This window comes from Hippocampus bargibanti, linkage group LG10, assembly GCF_051943395.1.
Source record: "Hippocampus bargibanti isolate YZ-2025 linkage group LG10, ASM5194339v1, whole genome shotgun sequence".
Lineage (NCBI taxonomy): Eukaryota > Metazoa > Chordata > Actinopteri > Syngnathiformes > Syngnathidae > Hippocampus > Hippocampus bargibanti.
In genome coordinates this window covers 10,937,132-10,957,937 of record NC_142743.1, presented here as the reverse complement: position 1 = coordinate 10,957,937, position 20,806 = coordinate 10,937,132, and the positions used below count along the sequence as shown (strand labels likewise).

Sequence of the window (20,806 nt, the reverse complement as noted above, 5' to 3'; positions counted from 1 at the left end):
AACCTCAGAAAACAGATGACCCGTCCGTGATCGGTTATTACCAGAGCAACTGCGGCCCTTTGCAATGGATATAAACAGATGGATTTTTCGAGACATTAAGTTTGTGTTCTCTGATGGATTCATACATCACGTATGTAGTAAAAAGGAAGGATTGTATTTTCACGCATGGACATAGCACTTCATCACCAAAGCACCAAAACCGACTTCCTTTAGCAGGAAGATCCATGAATGAGGCGCATGCAGCAGCCACATTGCCAAACAAATACCCAGTCCCCCCCTCTATAAATCGAGGTCGACAAATTTGTGGATCTGAATGTGCCAGTTGTCAAAAGCACTGATTCCACTGCAGCTGACCTACGAACCTCTGCACAGGCTTTGAGACAAGTCTTCTTGAAGCCCAGAAGCTGCAGCACATCGTTCTTGGAGGGTTCAGCCTCGATGGTCTTGTTGATGATGTGCCTCAAGACCACAGCTAGTCCAGCCCTGCACAGCGTTCCGGTCTCATCCAGTACGGCAGGCAACCGGCAGCCTCGCACCAGAACAGGTAGATCCTCTGGCCGAACGTCTTGTACGGCCAAGAATTCTGGCAGATGGCCCCGAAGGGACAGGGAGCTGTCAATATCACCGGAGACAAGGTGGACTTTGAAAGACTTGCACTCAGAGTAGGACAGGAGAAATAAGACGATGGATGAGTGCAAAGGGAGACGGGGTGCCTCATCTTGGCAACGAACTTCTAGGAAAAGAGGTACATGCCGCTGTTCAAGGTCATTCATAACGCAGCAGTCGTCGTTGACAAAAAATATCAACTTTTGACAGAGATTTTCATTCACGTCCCATTGGTGCAATAAGCCAATTCACAGGGACCCACGTTGTAAATAAAAACATCCGGGTACTTCCACAGCTTCTTCTTCTTCTTCTTCTTCTTCTTCTTCTTCTTCTTCTTCTTCTTCTTCTTCTTCTTCTTCTTCTTCTTCTTCTTCTTCTTCTTCTTCTTCTTCTTCTTCTTCTTCTTCTTCTTCTTCTTCTTCTTCTTCTTCTTCTTCTTCTTCTTCTTCTTCTTCTTCTTCTTCTTCTTCTTCTTCTTCTTCTTCTTCTGCTTCTGCTTCTTCTTCTTCTTCTTCTTCTTCTTCTTCTTCTTCTTCTTCTTCTTCTTCTTCTTCTTCTTCTTCTTCTTCTTCTTCTTCTTCTTCTTCTTCTTCTTCTTCTTCTTCTTCTTCTTCTTCTTCTTCTTTTTCTCACTGACCGCACTTGTACCACAGCGCCGGAAACGCCATTATTATGATAATAACAAAATTAATCTCAGCATCATTATTAAATAAAATTACTACACCCCAGAGACAGTCTTTTTATTCATTCCATTCATATATTTTTTTACTAAAACTATATATTTACTCAACATTTGTCGGATAACATGATGCAGAGAATTACACTTTTGTTCGACTCATCGTTAGTTGTGCCCTTTTCTTGTATATAGTCGGTCATGTTTGCTTGTGGCACCAGCCAAATTTCGGTGGAATAAGCATCTTCGCTGTCGTTTTCCTGCCAAACCAGTGGAGACAGTAGACAGTTCGTTTCTATTTTGGAGAGATCACCAGGTAACAAGGCTGAATATACAATTGAACATTTTAGCCTAAGTGGCTTTGCTCCGAACGTTATACAGACCCCGGTCCTAGTTTGTGAACTGTTCCATCCCACCCACAAGATAAAAGTGGATCCGTATTGTAATACGTGTACATGTAAGACATGATCTCAGTCATGTTGATAACTGCTGGAATTGATAATTTGTCCTCAGTATAAACCATGGCTGGTCCTGTCAGTCTGGAGCTCGACCCCATCTTCCTGAAAGGTCTGAGTTACCTGCACTCCAAGAGCAAAGATTCAGCAGAGAAGCTCAAAGCGCTACTCGACGAGTCCCTTTCGAGGGCCAGCGACACGTCATATCGCTTGGTCCAAAAAGTATGTTGGTATTTCTAATTTAATTTATATACAAATCTGGAAAGGTTACATCACCACTGTTGGAATTATTTCATCAATCAAAAATCCACTGTAGTTGAAGACGGGCTGTCAGTGGCTGATAAGTATTTTGTCTTGTGTATCTTTAGGATCTGGAGGTGTCCAAGGGGTCCGTGTCAAAACTTAGCTTCAGCAAGCAGGACTCCAAATCCTCTTCCAGCTCCTCCTCCTCCAGCATAAGCAGCAAGTCCAGCTCTGAAAAGAGCAAGAAGGACAACGATCGGAGATCTTCTGACAAGGTATGAACGTGTCATTGGGAGAATTTACAGTTCTTCAGCGAGGCCATATATGAGGACAGGCACTTGCAAAGATTTCCTTGCTATTGAATTTATACAGATTTGAGTTTGAGAGTAAATATGCGAACAATAACCACACCGCCGGCTACAATTATTTGATGCGGGGCTGTCACAAATCGCCGTCAACGATAATATCTCCACGTGAAACAACAGGTTAGGGTTGACTTTGGTGATGTGGACATGCCGAAAAAGCCTCGCTTAGAGAAACAGGATCGCTCGTCGCCCGTTACCGTGCAGACCAGCAAAGACCTCCTACCAAACATCAACGACTACGATGAAACCAACGCGGACGACTTTGCCATGGAGATGGGCTTGGCGTGCGTGGTTTGTAGGTAGGGACTCATTCAGTTTACAGTCACGCAATTGAGAGTGTAATTCTAATTAACATATCAGCATTTAAATTCTACTTGGCAGCTGTTTATTAGCTTTGGATGTCACACAAAAAATCACATACATTATTATTGGTGTTTTTTGACTTCACTAAAGACAAATGACAGTGTCCATGGGAAACCAGCTGGTGGAGTGCCAGGAGTGCCATAACTTGTATCATCAGGACTGCCACAAGCCTCAAGTGACAGACAAAGAAGTCAACGACCCCAGGCTGGTGTGGTATTGTGCTCGCTGCACCAGACAAATGAAGCGTATGGTAAGAAATTATCAAAGAGTGCCGTTGGTTCATTGTCGCCATAATTGTGACACACGTATTTTTTGTTTCCAATAGGCCCAAAAGCCTCCGCAGAAGCCCTCCCCGGCCTCTGCCTCGTCAACACCGGTTGTTATTAAAGACACTCTGGTGAAAAAGACAGAACTCAAAAGCAAACCGGACACCGCCAGCACATTTCAGGCCTTCAAACGGACTGAAGTGAAGGTATGTCCTATAAGCCGTTTGTTTATAGCGACTGCCTTTGGTAGTCACATAGTTGACTGTTGTACAGTTGTCTTGTGATCGATTCTGGTGCCTTTGCACAATCGCCAACCCATCTCGGGTGGCCGACTGGTCTTAGACACTATATATAGTTGGATATATGCAATACAGACACTCCTCAACTTATGAACATTCGACTTACAAATAACAGTACATACGAACATTTTTGCATGTATGTCGAAAACAGTTTAGACAGAAATGCTGTAAGTTAGATTTTGTATTACATGTTTTTTTCCGGCTGAGCTCGCTTGCGATTGGCTGCGTACTGTGCTTCACGTGCACACAGACCCATGAGAGGTTTCAAGGATGTTTACGCGACGGACACCGAGGCCGACGAATCAGCGCTAAGTGTTGCCAACGAGTTCAGGCCCCAATCCGCCGAGCTCGCTTACGATTGGCTGTGTAGAGTATGTGGGCGGGGAGGAAAAGCACTTCCAAGTTGACGCTCCAGGAGGACGCGATGCATTACAAAAAGTGATGATTTACTGAAGACCCAAGTATATACAGTATGTCAGCGTACTACAGTAGGTGTGAATTTATTTTCGACAGTTCGAGTGTCTGTTTTATACTTTCCCATTCAGTGTTTGACTTGCATAAAAAAATCTACCACTGAAGCAACTTAGGAACAAATTCACCTTACGAACGCCCGCTCGAACGTATTTTGTTCGTAAGGTGGGGAGCGTCTGTATAGATGACTGACAACCGATATATTATTATTATTTTATTTTTTTGCAGACATCCGCAACATCAGCCACTCCCACTAGTAACAACTCATCCTCATCAGGCAGCGGTTTAACAGGCTGGGCCGCGTTTGGCGCTAAAACAAGCCCAGCGCTTCCCGTCACCTCCAAAATGGGTTCCTCTGGAACGAGCGGAAGCAACAAGGCATTGACGACTCCACCCGGCCAGAAACCGGTTGGTCTTTCCGGTTTAGCCGGAACCAAGTCCGGACTCGGAGCCGCCAAGGTCCCCGGAAGCGGCAATGGAAATGGATCCGGTCAGGTCTCTCTGAAACCCCCTCCCTTGACCCTAGGCAAGCAGCCACTTAACCGATCTTCAAGTAGCGAGAGCCAGGGGAAGGGTTCCGCCTTGTCATCGGGAGCGAGCTCACCAGGGAGCTCCCAGGTCAGTCCAGGAGGTAGTGGCACGGGTGGAAATAATAACGGAGGAAGTAATGGAAACAATGGAAATGGGTCTAAAGTTCCAACCGGGGAAAAAGCACCAACTTCCCAAGAATCCCAGCTCAACGCCATGAAGCGCTTGCAGCTGGTAAAGAAAAAAGCAGCTCAGAAAAAAATTAAGAAATGAGCAAAGCCAGTTAAGTGCCATCGTGGTTTCCACATAGTAGTTCTTTTCACTTTGGGTGTTTTGTTTTTCCATTGTGAAAGATTGGGAAAGACTACCTTCAATAGCCAGTTTATTACCTTACCACTTTTCCCATTTGACACACTCTCCGTTCATCGATGAAACACTCAAAGTTGCGTCATTTCGGGGCAGCAGGAGGAAGGACAAAAAAAAAAAAAAACAAGACCAAGACAGAAAGCCATCATTTCTTCTACCAATGATGAATTTCTGCATCACATTCTTTGAACATTGTCGCACCGCTTTTATATAACAGTTCATATCTACGTACTGTAATCTCGCCATTTCACCGATAGACTGCAGCAGAAGTGAAAAAAACTACTGACGGAGGGTAAAATTCCCCCCACCAACCTCTGTAGATGTCATTCCGGTGTTGTCTGAGATCTTTTGTCTATGTCATGACCTTATATTCTCATACTTGAATCTTACTTTGTCTAAATGTTGCTACTCTGCTGTGCCTCATCCTGCCTGAGGTGAAAATGTGTGAGTTTTTTTCAAATCTGCAAACAAAATTAAATATCCACAATGTAACAATCTAAAATGGTGGATCCAAACTAAAGTACTTCAACAAAAATGAACGATCATTTTCATAGCGGCTGTTTAATAAAATACAAGCAGAATATTTCTTCCAATATTACATTTCTCTAATAAATTATTTCACATACAAGCTTTACTTCATCCAAAAACACATTCATATAAAATTTGACTTCACAAATAAGACTTTGAAACGCAATACTGTCATACAAACAGTAAAAGTGCTCAGCACAGCAGCTTGAATTATATAACTTTTTTTTAAAAAAATCACGTTCTTCATTACCGACTCAAAATTAAAAAAAAACATCCACAGTTTGGTTCTACAAAGCACAAGTGCTTAACATTCAATTGAACCGGTTGGTGAAACAATTGTTTGAAACATCGCAGGTTAGTTTGAAATCTGGATATTATTCTTATTTTTTATATTTTTTTATGCATAGGACATCCTGCCAAGGTAGTTAGCCGGAACGTATCCCCGCTGGCCATCAACCTCCGCGAGCCACCATTCCTTATTACCGCCAAGGTCGTTGAATTGCAAAATGTGGACGTGTTGGTACTCCTGCAACGTCAACTCCTGGTCACAACGGGCTTGAAATGCATATACAGCGTAGTACTGTGAAAAGAAACAATAAGTATTTGATTGCATTGGTGTTTATATCCACTACAATGTTACGTAACCAGCATCTGGGATGCATCTGGGAAATTAAACGTGTGTCTGAAAAGGGGGCCAAATTCTAAAATGGATGGGGCCCGATTTAACTAGATTGCTGAAGTATACAAAAGTGATGGAAATAAAAATACATTCATTCGAGCATGATATTTCTAAATTGCAAATGAAAAACCATTATGAGGAAAATCAATGTTTCTAATATATCAACAATTTTAATTCAAGTCAAATAATTTATTCATAAAATTTTCAATTTTCTTTAGGACACAATCAATCCTGTGCTATTTTGATATTCTAGGGCAGGGGTGTCAAAGTCATTTTTTGCCGCGGGCCACATTGTAGTTATGGTTTCCTCTCGAGGGCCGTTATGAATTTGGGGAACCCATTAGAATGTTTAAATCCCTTCAAATATTACATATAGAGCACACAGCAAATTAATGAATAACTCATTTTCAAATCTGAAGTCAAGAATAATGACTTTTATTGTGGTTGACATCCAAAAATATTACATTTTGGCTCAGATTTTAGCAATCATCATAGAATTTAGATTTGTTTTGCGGGCCGAAAAAAATGATGTGGCGGGCCGGATTTGGCCCGCGGGCCTTGACTTTGACACCTGTGTTCTAGGGTATTACAGAAAAGACGACGATAACAGACTTAGCACAATATTTCTTAGCTAGTGTCGACTTCAACAAATTTCTTTGCTTGAAGATTTCCAATGTGCTCCAACAGCTCTGACATCATTCCCATTAGCCACTAAATTCGAATCATTAACAGGACTTTACTGCAACCAATTGTCACTACCCTCCGTAGACTTATTCGATTGTTTCTTGAAAAGAAAAGTATGTGTGTTTGCTGCCTCTTTTTAATGTCTTTTAGAGTTTTACTCATGCTATAACGCTTCATATTACAACCATCCGCCATGTTCGATGTAAATAATGCAATGCAGAATGGGTAAATGAGTATTCGATTAGCCCTTTCGGGACTTTCCGGTCGATCACGAAAAAGCCGACGTATCCTCTACGACGACTTGAGAACGCACCGAAACAAATCCAAGGTGATTATGGCTAGATATTTGTAAAGCAAGATGGCAGATGACGAATGTTAAAACCTCTGAAGGAAAACGAACAGTTTTCAATTGCTGTTTAACTAAATGTGTTTCTTTAGCTATTGTAACAGGAGTATAGCATATGTGGCGCAGATCATGTCGCAATATGCCCAGATGCATCCCAATTGTATTGTCTCAATTTGCCTGATTATTCCCGCCCAAAGTCACCCTCAATGTGGGAATTTAACCAGTAGGTGGCACCGTTTACTCGATTTTTGCACCAGCAAGTCTGCTGTTCGTTCTTCCCCAATTATCTCCCGCTAGACCTTAAAGGACAACCGACGTCACTTTTTTTTGTTTCCTAACTGACATCAGAAAAACGTTTTATAGCATCTAAAATACCCAAAACACGCAGTATGATATTTTTATTTAAATGCAAAACACCAATAAAAATGACTCAGTGTCCAAAATCTGAAAAAAATTGATCTGCGAATTGGGCATTTTCAGAAAGTCCCGCCCCCAGTTCGTGACGTCACGCCAAGACGTCTTGCATTGCTGGAGAATCAAAACAATGGCTTCAGATTCGGAGAATGTGCTTTCTTGTTACACATCCAGTTATGAATATGATTCAAATAGTTCTGAAGAGGAAAGCATACATGTTTGCAATCGATTAAATAATTTATTCCGTGCCATTTTGAGGCAACATTGGGGGGAAATGGATCACCAAAAAAGAGGCAGAAAATGGCGACCGAGCTCCTGTGAGGAATTAATCAGCCCATTTCCACAGGCTGATAAATTTCATATATGGAGCTTGGTCGCCCTCTTCTTTTTGGTGCAACATGACGTTTTCAGACCAAACAAGCATTGACGTGATGGAAGAACTGCTAAAATGTGTTTTTTCGATCAGGGGCGTTCCGTCAGTGATGTCACGTACGGACTCGTCACCAACTCAAAAACAAGACTTCCGGAATATTCAGCGCGAGTCTTAAAATGTAAAATGTAGAAGTCATTTGAAGCCATTTTACAAATTATGGACACAACTTGTCCGGAGACGTCGGTTGTCCTTTAAACGGTGTTATCCAAGTTGTATAATGACGCGTACCTGCTGAACGTCGCTGTCAAGCGCAGCCTCCCGGTCGTCCGGCGTGTCCAGTTCGCCCTGAAGGCCCGAAAGGTTGGAGCCGCTGTCTGTGGTGTTGAGACTGAAACTCCTCAGGCTGCTGCTCCCACTGCCCGATACGAAAAGGCTCAGGTTGTCAAAGTCTTCGTCGGCCATGGCGGGCGGCTCTTGCTGTTGTTGTCGCTGCTGTTTAGCCAACTGGCTTCCCCTCTGTGAATCCCTCAGGGGGTTGTACTGCTTCAAGAACGTGGAGTACACGTAACCCTGCTCACCTAAATGTAAAGATGTTGGAAGATTGTTACTACCGCTACATGAGTTTTGAACAACGCACTGATAAGCTACACTCAGAATTTTGCTAGCTCCAGGTAGCAAAATTGACGTCAATAAGATAGTACGAGACAAGCAAATTCAGCTCCAACGTGTGTGATTTCTTGTCAGCCCAGGGTGAAACACAAGGCTGTCATTGTCCCTTTTTTTGTACTTCTCACTCAAAAAACACCCAGTTTGCGATGTTGGTAGAGTCTACCAACATCGCTGCAAAGGCAAACTGGTTTGTTGTGGAGCGTTACAAGGGAACACATCCCCAGAGAATGAATAAAGCGAGTGGCAAATGTCGCAAGAGCACATGGGCCTTGCTCGCATGAGTAAGAAAGTTGTTTTTTTTTAGCAAAATTCAGGTCAGTTTGCAGATGAGTGTCTGCTCAATGATCAGCAGAGATGGCAAATGCATCCTAGGATTTAGACTGGCCCTGTTTTTGAGTGGCTTTTTGGTTGTCTCGCCTTCCTTATGACTTGATGCGCATACATGAGCACCAACTCGCCTCCGGTATGAACCAGCCAGCGGCTGCTGCTACCCATCGGGTCTGTGTCCTCCAGCAAGGCCACCAGTTCACCCTCCAGCAGGCTGAGGTCCTCCTTCTGGCAGCCATTGCACTTCCTCTTGAGCTGGTAAAGACGACTCGTAGGAAATTCAGCCAGCAGTCGGGCACGTTGCTCTTCAGTCTGATGCTCCACCTCTGGCGTCTGGAAGGTAACAAGCGTTGTTCGTTCTGTATGTAGAACGTGAGCAGATAAACCCCGCGGAGCTTCGGTGGATGGAGTTCTTCTTTGAAACATTACAGCAGAAAGCTTTTAAAGTGTAAATGGCCGAGACCTGATGGAGCATGGAATTGCCCCAGTTAATCACCACCTGGAGGTGTCCTTTGTGTTTGTCTTTATCGCTTGGAATTTTCCACCAAACTGTGAAACCCTTTGAGGAAAACGAGGGACTTTGAACTTGACATCCTGACAGTCGACCTTGACACTGAACTGAAGAAGCCCCTTGACCGCCGGCAATTGTTAGACGCTGTTGCCTTCTCGATTAAAAATAAGAGTCCAGCGTCAATGTAGGTCAGCTCGTGGCTTATTTGGGGGTTGGTATTTTTGTCCCCAAAACATATACAATAAGTTTAAAGGACAACCGACGTCTCTGGACAAGTTGTGTCCATAATTTGTAAAATGGCTTCAAATGACTTCTACTGAGCGTATTTTACAAAGATTCCACCGCATATAGCTATATTTTACGTATTAAGACTTGCGCTGAATATTCCGGAAGTCCTCACCCTACGTCACTGAAGGAACGCCCCTGAACGAAAAAAGGACACATTGTAGCAGTCCTTCCATCACGTCAATGCATTCTGCTGTGCTTGTTTGGTCTGAAAACGTCATGTTGCACCAAAAAGAGCCAGAAGAGGGCAACCAAGCTCCATGTAAGGAATTTATCAGCCTGTGGAAACGAGCTGATTAATTCCTCACACGGAGCTTGGTTGCCATTTTCTGCCTCTTTTTTGGTGATACATTTCCCCCCAATGTTGCCTCAAAATGGCACGGAATAAATTATTTAATCGATTGCAAACATGTATGCTTTCCTCTTCCGAACTATTTGAATCATATTCATAACTGGATGTGTAACAAGAAAGCATATTCTCCGAATCTGAAGCCATTGTTTTGATTATCCAGCAATGCAAGACGTCTTGGTGTGACGTCACGAACTGGGGGCGGGACTTTCTGAAAATGCCCAATTCGCAGCTCAATTTTTTTGCAGATTTTGGACACTTTAAGTCATTTTTATTGGTGTTTTGCATTTGAATAAAAATATCATACTGCGTGTTTTGGGTATTTTTGATGCTATAAAACGTTTTTCTGATGTCAGTTAGGAAACAAAAAAGTGACGTCGGTTGTCCTTTAAATTGGATTCCATTTTGATGACACTAAATTATCTCCAAGCACAATGTTGGGGTTAATTGGAGACTCTAAATTGGCCTCACTGTGTTAAAAAAAAGAATATTAAGTTCATTGATGCTTCTGAGAAGGTGCAAGAAAAGTGACATGGAAATTGACAGAATCCAACCTCAGGAAGGGACAATCGACATGCAAATGATTCCTGCGACCGCTTATCTTACCACTATTTTCTTGTCCCGTTGCCTCTCGAAGCTGACTTTGCGTTCCATTAGTTTCTGTGCGTTCTCCTTGACAAATGCCAGATTGTTCAGCTCATCCATGATGCTGTTCTGTACCTCAGCAATATTAGACAACGGAGCCTGTGAAAACGTGTTGCAAAATAGCATGGTCATGTCGGAAATACGTTTTGGGAAGATATTGCTTTTCTGCTCACCGGTAATTGTTGCACTGAGGGAGCCCCCAACAATATTTCCTCCATCAGGCTTCGGAGCAAGGCCACGATGTACACCGCACAGTTGGTGAGGATGGCATAAGAAGCCGCGTTGAACCGCTGCAACTCCTCCACTAGCAATGCATTGAGAGCTTCGTAGTCTCTCCTGGCAGGACCGGGAGGGTCTACCGAAGCCAGGCATGGGGTGGAGGAAGAGGTGGACGAAGATGAGGGGGAGAACGACGAGCGCTCTAGCCGGCTGCAGTAATCCAGCAGTTTGTCGTAACGTTTCTGGATGAGCTTTTGAGGCGCAGCGAACATGCCCTGAAGAGACGTGAGAGGGGCGAGGACCAGACGCTCCATGTTGCCTTTCTGTGAGAAGACCACATTGGAGGTTTGCGTGCCGATGGCTTTAATGTTTCTCCTTTTGGAGTCTGATCTGAGAAAGGCAAACTTCAGAACTGCTTAGCTGCTATCACTCTGATCTTAGAGAAGGTTAGCATGTTGGCTAGCTTTACCTGACGTAACGGATTTCACCTATTAAATCAATGAGCCTTTGCAAAAGGGTGGGTTTCAGTTTTTATTGATTTTATTTTTTTGGGGGGTGGTCTGCGGAAGTTGGAGGTTGAGTTTGAATAGCTTTAATGTTACTTTTGGAGTCACAGAAGACAAACTTCAAAACTGCTCAGCTGCTACCACTCTGAGATAAGAACACATTAGCATGATGGCTATCTTTAGCTGACATAAAACTATTAATATTAAGTCTTTGGGAAAAGGTGGCTTTAATTTTTCTTTTGTATTTCAGAAAAAGTCGTAGGATGAGTGCCAGTGGCTTGAATCATCCTCCTTTTGGAGTCACAGAGGACACTATAAAACTGCTGAGCTGTTAAGAAAACGTTAGCATGTTGTCTAGCTGACAAAAAAGACATCATTTATGACATTAACAACTCTATGGAAAAGGTTGTCTTTCCCTTTTTTATGTACTTCAGTGAATCAAATTAAATATTTTCATATATCATAAGGGACATAATCTTTGACAAGCCACATTGGATTGGGGTCTGTCTCCACTCACATTTTCAGAAATCATCTAGCCTGGTTAGACTTTTCAAAAAAAAAAAAAAAAAATCTGAGACATTTTGCCAAAATGCTGTAAAAAAACATCTCATATTGTATCTCACAATTTTTTTTGCACTGTCTGACTCACATAGTGCTCATAGGGATCATCACTGTTCGCATGCGATGAGCCGTTTGACTCCTTGATTATGCTCTCCATTTCATGGACGTTGTTAATGGCGATGGATACCATCTCCTGAAATTAGAAACAACCATAAAAGGATGAGGAAATAAAAAAAAATCAAGGCATATATTTTGTACTTTCACAACTTTTCACCGACCTGAGTGTACTGCAAGTAACTTTGAACATTCTTAACCAGCTGCCTGACAGCTTTCTCCAGGCTCCTGAAAAGCTTCTCCTCTCTGTCAAACACTTCATCCCTCACCTGCAGGCAAAAGTAAAAGCAAAAAAAAATTCAGATGGCGCTAATAATGGAAAATAGTAGGCAACAATTTTTTTGAATGGTGATACAGTAAAGTCTCGTTATATCGATATCGGATATATCAATAGTCCCGGTTATATCGATACTATTTCTATGCACGCACGGAGAAAATTACATGCAAACAGGGTCGGATATATCGATAGTCCCGGTTATATCAATATTTTTTCGGACTCCCTTGAATATCAATATAACGAAACTTTACTGTATTTGCTTTTCTTACCTGTGGTTCAACTCCAGTAAGGATCTTGAGGTAACCAGCAAACCTGTCGCTTTTCTTCCGAATGGAGTGGATGTTGAACTTGTGAAGTTTCCGCAGAGTTCCTTCATCCTCCGAGTTCTTGTACTTCATCACTGAAAATCCAAACGCAGATCACTTTGCAGCATGTTGTAACGCATCCAGTCGGCGTCATCCAACTCACCTATGTCCTTGCGTCTCTTGAACTCATTGATGTTGACGTTGATGATCTTTGTAGCGGTGAAGGCCTCTTGCAGCGGCCGCGAATCGGGATGGTCTTCGGGCGTGGCCTGCCACAGCTCGCCAAGCAGCAATGGGTACTTCATGATCCTTTGGACCGGCTTGATGAGGAGCGAACCCATGTCAAGCAGGTGCGGTTTCCCTCTGTGATGCAGAGCAATCAAGATAAATGAAATTCATTAAAGGGGGCCAAAAAAGTTCACCATACACATTTTTGGGGATACTCACTCTTGTTCGTAGAGTTTCCTGTAATTTAAAATGAGGAACAAAATTCGAATATTAGATGATATTTGTATAGCTCATTTCATAACTCAATTAATTATCAAGAGTGAAAAATGTTATAAATGAATTAGGAGTCAGTGTTAAGTGCTCTATGAGTACTTTGTCAATGTAAAACAAGTGAATACCCATTTAACAAAAAATGTCAATTGTCTTTTTTAACACTCCTGGAGGCTGTTTTGAATTGGGTGAAACGAAAATGTCAAAATAGTTTCATAACACAAACACCACCAAAGTCCTCCAGCCTCCTCGTTTATTGAAGCGCCGATGTTGAACATTATCAGGAAGTTGCAATGTGAGATTCATATTGTGAGGAAGTAACACTTACTTCATTGCTAATACACACGTGGTGAAATGTTGCTTAATTTCATCCTCTTTTTCGTAGGATTCCAGCACCATGTTGGCGTCGTCGTGATGGTAACAGTAAATCTTGTAAACGTCCTCTAAAGCTGCTTTTGCTTGGATGAACACCTCCCCTTCACATTAAAAGAAAACACGTTGATGTTTTATTTTTATTTTACATTTTTTTCCCCGAAATGGTATCAACTCGAAATGCTCAGGATTTAGGCATCGAGAAATTGGGGTAGGTGGGTATCGATTACCTATAATGATCGTCTCAGGATCCGAGTCGGACGTGGCTTCCTGGAGTCTGTTTAGGAGCGCAGCGGATACCTCACTCACTGTCTCCATGTTGGTGAACAGACGATCCACGTCGATTAGCTGACGTAACACAGTGGATGGGATATTAGGTACCCCTGCATAGTTTATGAGCTCCAAGAGCGAGTTCTGTCAAGAATTAAAACCTTTTTTTGTTGTTTTCGGCCATTCTCTTTTTTTTATTTTGAAAACCTGATTTCGAGCACCCACAAGTAACGTTGGTATCAAACACCGACACGTAGTTAGTTTCGGTACAGTAGTTGGAATTTTCAAACTCCATTTGAGGTATACAGTATGTATTATCTTTCATTATGTTATGTCAGTCATAGCATTTATTATTAGAGACCAATCATAATTAAATTCCCTGAATTAATTGTCAATGTATCTCTGTGAGAGAAGAGGATGCACAAAACCGGGATATATGGAGGACATTGATTCGCTGTGGCGACCCCTGAGGGGAAAAGCCGAAAGGAAAAGAAGAAGAATTGTCAATATACCTAATTACAAACCCCAATTTACAGGAATGGCTGAAACAAGCAATGTGTTTTGTAGTCGTTTCAGATTAGGATGAAATGATTTGAAGGCTTTCCATATTTTATGGGCACAGTTAACTAAAATCCTCCCCAAAACACACCTGTATGTTTCTTAAAGGCTGCACCACCTCTCGGTTGCACAACGTCAGGTCAGTGAGGTAGTCTTTTTCAGTCTGCATCAGCTCTTGGATGACTTTTGATCTGCGGTTCATTTTTCTCGAACGGACCTCTTCTGGATCGAGTGCTGGTGAAGCAGGACTCGACAAGTCGTGCGGTGTCATTTTTTCTGCAGAACAAAAGTTTTTTTGAGAGACGGCAGCTTTGGTAGTATTGTGGTTGGCACGTTTTTTTCCGTATGGAAAAGAGGTCCCAAGTGAGAATCTAGGATGCTTGGCTCATATTTGGCTCATTAAAGACCCCCGCAAATGCCCATATTTGGAAAACTTTTATATTATTATATTTGAGATACTCTTGCTGTCATTTCATTTGTAATGTTTTTTTTTCTTGTCTTAAACTGCCGTTGTTATCAATTTTGCTCATGCTTGCTAGCTACCTATTTGTTATCTATTTGGTATCCAGTGACATGCAGAGGGGAGGCAGGTGAGGCAGTGCCTCACCTGTCATCATGGAAATATCAAATGAAAAATAAATTAAACTGTTATATTTATTTAGTGATTTGTACTTTAAAGTTATTTTCCATTTAACTGCACCATTTTTGGATTTTATTTCAAAATTGCGGAATTTTCACATTTACCGTTCAAATACTAAGTAGAGACGAGTGGTGAGGCAGCAGCCGGCTGAGCCTCACCATGGATTGCGCAACGACTGTGCTAACTGGGCTGCTTGCTCTGCAGTGAGACAGGATTGCTCTCCCTCTGCATATCGCGATTAAAGTGTTCAAACACTTTTAGTATATGAACTAAATTTCTACAGTTTAGCTGGTGTATATAATGTACAGACACTGTACATAATAATCACTGTACTACAGTGTTTATTTTATTTTATTTTTATCAAAACTGTGCATAGGTGAAGCACACAGTTCTCCTGCCTCATGACAGGTGGCGCTGGTGATTACAGATTCTTCTAGCACCTCCTCGGCTGCAGAATAATAGAATTAGTGAGAGCAAGCGACAGTAAACAGTTAGCAAGTTAAGTGCAACCATCCAGTCATTTTTTCGTGTTGCTTGGCCTTATTTTCAGAATGGAGGCTTACATATCTAAATTTAAAGGATTTTTTGGATGAGTATTATTATTATTATTAATAATGTGAATTTGGTGGTGCAGATTTATCAAGAAAGGGCATTTCTAGATGCCTGCACTATATCAAGGTGAACTATTATCATGACTGGAGGGCCACGAAGCCTCGTTTAACACGGCAGTCAGGCTCACTGCACTTATTTTTCTTTTTACAACTCGCTCCGCCTAATCAGTCTGTGGCATTTTTGTGCTTCATTTCAGGCAATGGAGCATCTGCATTGATGTTAAATCGATGGCACACACACGGCTTCCTGCTCAAGGTGGAATTGAGGGTAATGGTAAAGCTGCAGGGTGGAGTTAAAGGGGGAGGGGGCGGGTTCCTTGCGTCAGGTTACGGAATGAATTGCACTGGTCATGTAATGCGGCGGCGTGGTCAGGCATTCCATCTGCTTGGTGATCATTAATAAATTCAGTTTTGCAAGAAACACACACTCACACACACTCACACACACTCACGCACACACACACACGTACACACATATACACCGTGGCTGCATCTCATACACAGTATGAGATGCAGCTTCTCTCATAAGGAATTCTGTCAAATGGAAATTACAGTAAAGTCTCGTTATATCGATATTCAAGGGAGTCCGAAAAAATATCGATATAACCGGGACTATCAATATATCCGACCATGTTTCCATGTAATTTTCTCCGTGCGTGCATAAAAATAGTATCGATATAACCGGGACTATCGATATAATGAGACTTTACTGTACTTAATCCGGAAACAAATTTTATGTATTTCTTTTTTTACCACGAAATGATGACAAAGATCGATTCCCTACAACGGTAATTCCGATATCCGGTACACGGAATTACAATCCATGCAAAATTGTGTATTTTCATGCTCGATATAAGGGAAAAAAAAGTTCCGCCATTTTTCTTGCTGGTGACATAGTTGCGGCTACCTGCGCAGAGGATGATGGGAAATCCCCAGGTTATCCACATTAGCCTGCTTTTGTATTGCAAGCACACACATATTTGACTGCAGTCCACATTAAGAAATAATAATTTTAAAAGAATAGTAATTGTAATAATTTCCCCATTGTGGCAACTATTAAAGGCTTTCTTCTCCTTATTATTATTATTACGTTTTTTTATTCTTACAAATTATGTGTACTAAAATCATAAGATCCCCTGATGTGTGCAACCCCCGTTTGCAAAAAAAAAAGACTGCCTAACATCTACAATGTTTCATAAAATGAGAATAGAGTATACAGAAAGCGTCATCGTCTACGATTTGAGAGTCGAATATCCCAAAAGTTAGGCGAGTGGTTTGTATCATAACAGATTTAACGTTTACTGTTGTTGGACAGAGCTATTTTCAAACCAAAATTACTTTTTAAACACTCCCTCCCAAGATAATTGCTCCAGATAATTGTTTTTATTTTTTTTAGATTACATCCAACAATCTTGCTTTTGCCGACTTTGATCGCGAGGGAGGAGAAATACTCCACTGTCACCTAATTGACACATTCGTGTCGATCAGGTTTTAGTAAGAATGCATTTGTAGTATTTTGTGGTGTGTGTATTGTACCCAGCGCATAGTTACACACACACTGAGGTCACGTTGCACAGGTTGACCAACCTGTCCGTCGAGCAGGTGACAACTTTTCAAATTGCGAGCAAGCGAGCTCACGTGTTTTCCTCTTTCTGGTGAAGTCATCGTTCTGTCAATATTTGCAATGATAATCTCCCCTGTAAATATGTAACACGCTTTGTCGGCATGCGTGTGCGGGCCACAGACAAAACAGGGGCGGGTGGCAGCTTTTACTGAAAACAACAAGAATTGTGCTATTGTGCAGTTTTTTTTGTCAGGGAGGGGGGGCGAATTGAAATCACCAAAACTGTTCAAGTGACACGTAAACCGCCGCTCTATAAAAAGTTGAACGTGCATGTACCGAATATATGTGAAAGCTGAATTTATCAAACGATTTAGCGAATGTGGGGAGTAAGCTAATTTGAGGTAAAAGGGTCAACACAGAGGACAAGTGTTGCAGGAAAGCCAACATAGTTTTCAACTACAGCGGTGATGTCACTCATTTGGCCTGAAGTGCCACATTCCCGACCTTTGACTGCCGTAGACGGGTTGTCTGGGAACATGTGTGTAAAAAAAAAAACAACACTGCGTCAGCATAATGAGCTTATTCTGCAGCTCAACTCAAATCATCAGGGTTGGCTCATAAGATATTGATTTTAGGACTAAGGACTTGAATTTGACTTGTCATGTGGCGTGTACATTTAAAAATGTCTTCATGAGTTGTTTGTTTTGTTTTGAACTATGTGTGTGTGAGTGTGCGTGTAATGTCCAATATGGCAACCCAGGCAGTTTCCTGTGACCAGTTAATGAGTCATCGATGTCGCTCAGGTTATTCATATTTTATGATTTGGACAAAATCGTGAAGAGGAGGAAAATGGCACCAAAACGTTACATTAACGTCGAACTTCATCACTTACGATAAAACCCACACAGATTGATAAGCTACTCTAACTTCATTGTGAAGGTCACAGATATCTGGTCATACGTTAACTTGATCATGTGACAAATGGAGAAGAAAATCAAATTCAATCAGAATCAGAAAACCTTTAATAGTCCCACAGTGGGGAAATTTGCAGTCCACAGCAGCAATTGAAAGGGGTGTATGTGTGTGTGGGGGTGGGGGGATGATATGGTGGCTGGTTTGGGAAAATTTCAAAAGAATGTACAGACGCTCCCAAATTTACGGACAAGATACGTTCCAAACGGTCGTTCGTACATTCCATACAAAATATACTGTAGCACTGAAGCAACTTACGAACAAATTCACCTAACGAACGACCGTTCAGAATGTATCGCGTGCGTAAGATGAATTTGTTTGTAATTTGCTTCAGTGCTATATTTTGTACGGAATGTATGTTTAAGGCTTTTATAAGTACATATGTTTAATGTTTATATAAATATGTTTCAAGGCTTGTTGAAGTAAGCTGTATTGGTTTATACAGAAAAATAAACATTTAATAAAATATATGCTCTATAATGATTGTACATGAATAACTAGAGAGAATACTGCATATGTTACTACAAAAATGTTCGTATGTACCGTTGTTCATAACTCGAATATTCATAAGTAAGGGAGCGTCTGTACTGTATTTTCCAGTGTATAAGGTGCACCGGAGTATAAGGCGCACCCCAAATGAATGGTGTATTCTCAAACTGTTTCCATAAATAAGGCACACTGGACTATAAGGCGCACCTTCAATGGATGGAAAACAAATCCAAATATAATATATAAATATATAAACGTTTTTCAAATATAAGGCACACCACATTATAAGTCGCGACAGTAGATGCTGGGGTTACGCACGACTTCTACAGGGGGAACTGGAGTCAGTCGGTGTCTGCTGACAGTCATTGCGACACCTGTTGTGGCTCAATATTACTTCACATATAAGGTGCACCGGCGTATAAGACACTTGGTTATCTTTTGAAGAAAATGAAGGCTTTTGGGTGCGCCTTATACACCGGGAAATCCAGTAAAAGTGTTCCTAAGGCTAATGTATGCATTTTATGAGAGCAAACAAGCTCATCTATTGCAACCTTGGATGAATTATGACTTGCTTCACCCAAATAACAACTTGACATGAAATAGTAGAAGGGTTCGTGACCTGACACGCATCCTTTTGGCCACCGTAACTCAGGCCTTGTTTAAAGATGAATAACTCACTTCCTTCCACCTCTGAAAATCATTTGCCATAAAGCATCAAAACTCAAAGTGCAACGTTTGTTTACCAGCTGGCATGTGCCACGCTTATCTACACAGTTTGCATATGTGGATCCGTCCCCGGGAGAGTATCTCCTATTCGTTGTGAACATAACAGGTGCGCAGTATCCACGGCTATGTTTGAGCCCTCTTGTCTCAAACAAGTTGTCATCCCCAAAGTTTTTGCAAGCCAATGTGTTTTCACGTCGGATCAGCCATGTGTGGATTGTTGCCATAGTTGTGCGTGCCGCTCTGGGGATGTCATTATCCACTTTACCTTTAAGTTTAGCGCTGTACTCCGTCTTGTCAGACTGACTGCGCCTCACCAGCGTCCCCAGGTTGATGTCACCTTTGCAGGTGTCATCGGCCACGATGCTGTCCGTCTTCCTCCTCTCTAGATAACGCAGGAACACCGGTCGGTTCCTGCGTTTGATCACCTTGTTCTTCTCTGCGCCGCCGGCCTCCTTGGGATCCATGGTGAGCTTCCACTGTAGCTCGTACGGTAAAAAGAAGGCAGCCTTGGGAGCGGGAACAGGTGCGTTCTTTCCCCTGTGTGCTGGTTACCTGCTCCGCGAAGCTAACAAGGCTCCACCCCGCCTCTTGTCCACCTGACATGAGAAGCTGGTGTGAACCCGCCTCTCATCTGTTGTGGGAAGTGACTTTGCTTGGGAAAACTTTGGCAAGCTAGAAACACGAGAATGTCAATGCATGCTCCCGAGTGACCCTGCTTGTAAATAAATAAATAAATAAATAAATAAATTCGGTACACATATAAATAAATAATACACAAATAAATAAAACAAATAAATAAACAAATACACACGTAAATAAATAAATACAAATAGATACACGAATAAAAAAATACATACAAGAAAAAATACATAAAAATCTACATGAACTGACAAACAAAAGTACAGTCAATTAATTCATTATATTGATAATTCTTTTTCTAATTTGATCATTCCAATCCCACAATGTGTGATAAAAATGTTGGCAATTTAATGCTCATGCATGTTAGTTACACTTGGTGTATAATGTTTCAATTTGTGTATATATTCTGAACAACGTCGTTACTGAGTAGAAAAAAATAAAAAATACGAAAAGAATTGGAACTGCATTTGTGGTCATAACATTGTACCTATGGGTATTATTAGTATTCATTTGCAGGATTAATAGTACAGTATTCAGTGTTACAGTATTAGTCGTACTTTTACATTTATTACCCAAAATATTGATTTTAAATATCCAGAATAATTAAGAATATTATGAAATATAAAACCAATATGAATATACAATGATTCCTCAGTTTACGAACCTAATTGGTTCCCAGTGTGTGTAAGGCGAAAAGTTCGTCTGCCAAACATTTATTTCCCATAAGAAACCATGAAAAATGAGAATAATCCGTTTCCAGGTCCCCATAAAACATAATTTTCTACTAAATAAGCCTTAAAACTACACAGAATACCCCTTATTATATGTATAATAAATGTTTGATTGTATTGTAATTAAAGAAATAAACTGTACTATATAATAAAGTCATTTTATTTACCTTTGTGATGTTCGTTGATATAATTGCCTCTTGATGATATCCGAGTGAAGTTGCAGTGCTTTCTCGGCGATAATACCCTCACACACTGTCCCCTGCTAGCTGCTTTTCGTTAATCCAAATCAACAGAAGTTTGTCAACATCT

General features: G+C 41.4%; 3 protein-coding genes across 5 annotated transcripts in view; 1 reads left to right on the top strand and 2 right to left on the bottom strand.

The window, feature by feature from the left end:
* Positions 1-899, bottom strand: part of gstcd (glutathione S-transferase, C-terminal domain containing) — a 32,251-nt gene extending 31,352 nt beyond the window's left edge. For all 3 annotated transcript variants that reach the window (XM_089006782.1, XM_089006783.1, XM_089006784.1), the window contains exon 1: positions 363-899. In XM_089006782.1, coding sequence (XP_088862908.1) covers positions 363-773 — 411 coding nt within the window. In that variant the 5' untranslated portion in view covers positions 774-899. The remainder of the gene's footprint in view (positions 1-362) is intronic.
* Positions 900-1,448: 549 nt separating this feature from the next.
* ints12 (integrator complex subunit 12) lies at positions 1,449-4,762 on the top strand. Its single transcript, XM_089006731.1, has 7 exons — positions 1,449-1,595; positions 1,793-1,956; positions 2,103-2,252; positions 2,463-2,641; positions 2,796-2,955; positions 3,031-3,177; positions 3,970-4,762. Exons 2-7 carry the CDS (start codon positions 1,801-1,803, stop codon positions 4,540-4,542), a joined length of 1,365 nt encoding a protein of 454 aa, XP_088862857.1. The 5' UTR covers positions 1,449-1,595; positions 1,793-1,800; the 3' UTR covers positions 4,543-4,762.
* On the bottom strand, positions 4,639-19,625 carry arhgef38 (Rho guanine nucleotide exchange factor 38). Its single transcript, XM_089006732.1, has 14 exons — positions 19,393-19,625; positions 14,217-14,401; positions 13,528-13,645; positions 13,254-13,401; positions 12,875-12,892; positions 12,591-12,790; positions 12,392-12,522; positions 12,010-12,114; positions 11,820-11,924; positions 10,619-10,987; positions 10,407-10,544; positions 8,787-8,988; positions 7,948-8,237; positions 4,639-5,743 (listed from the first exon to the last, which is right to left on the bottom strand). The coding sequence occupies exons 1-14, from the start codon at positions 19,589-19,591 to the stop codon at positions 5,561-5,563; spliced, it is 2,391 nt and encodes a 796-aa protein (XP_088862858.1). The 5' UTR covers positions 19,592-19,625; the 3' UTR covers positions 4,639-5,560.
* Between the last annotated feature and the right edge of the window lie 1,181 nt (positions 19,626-20,806).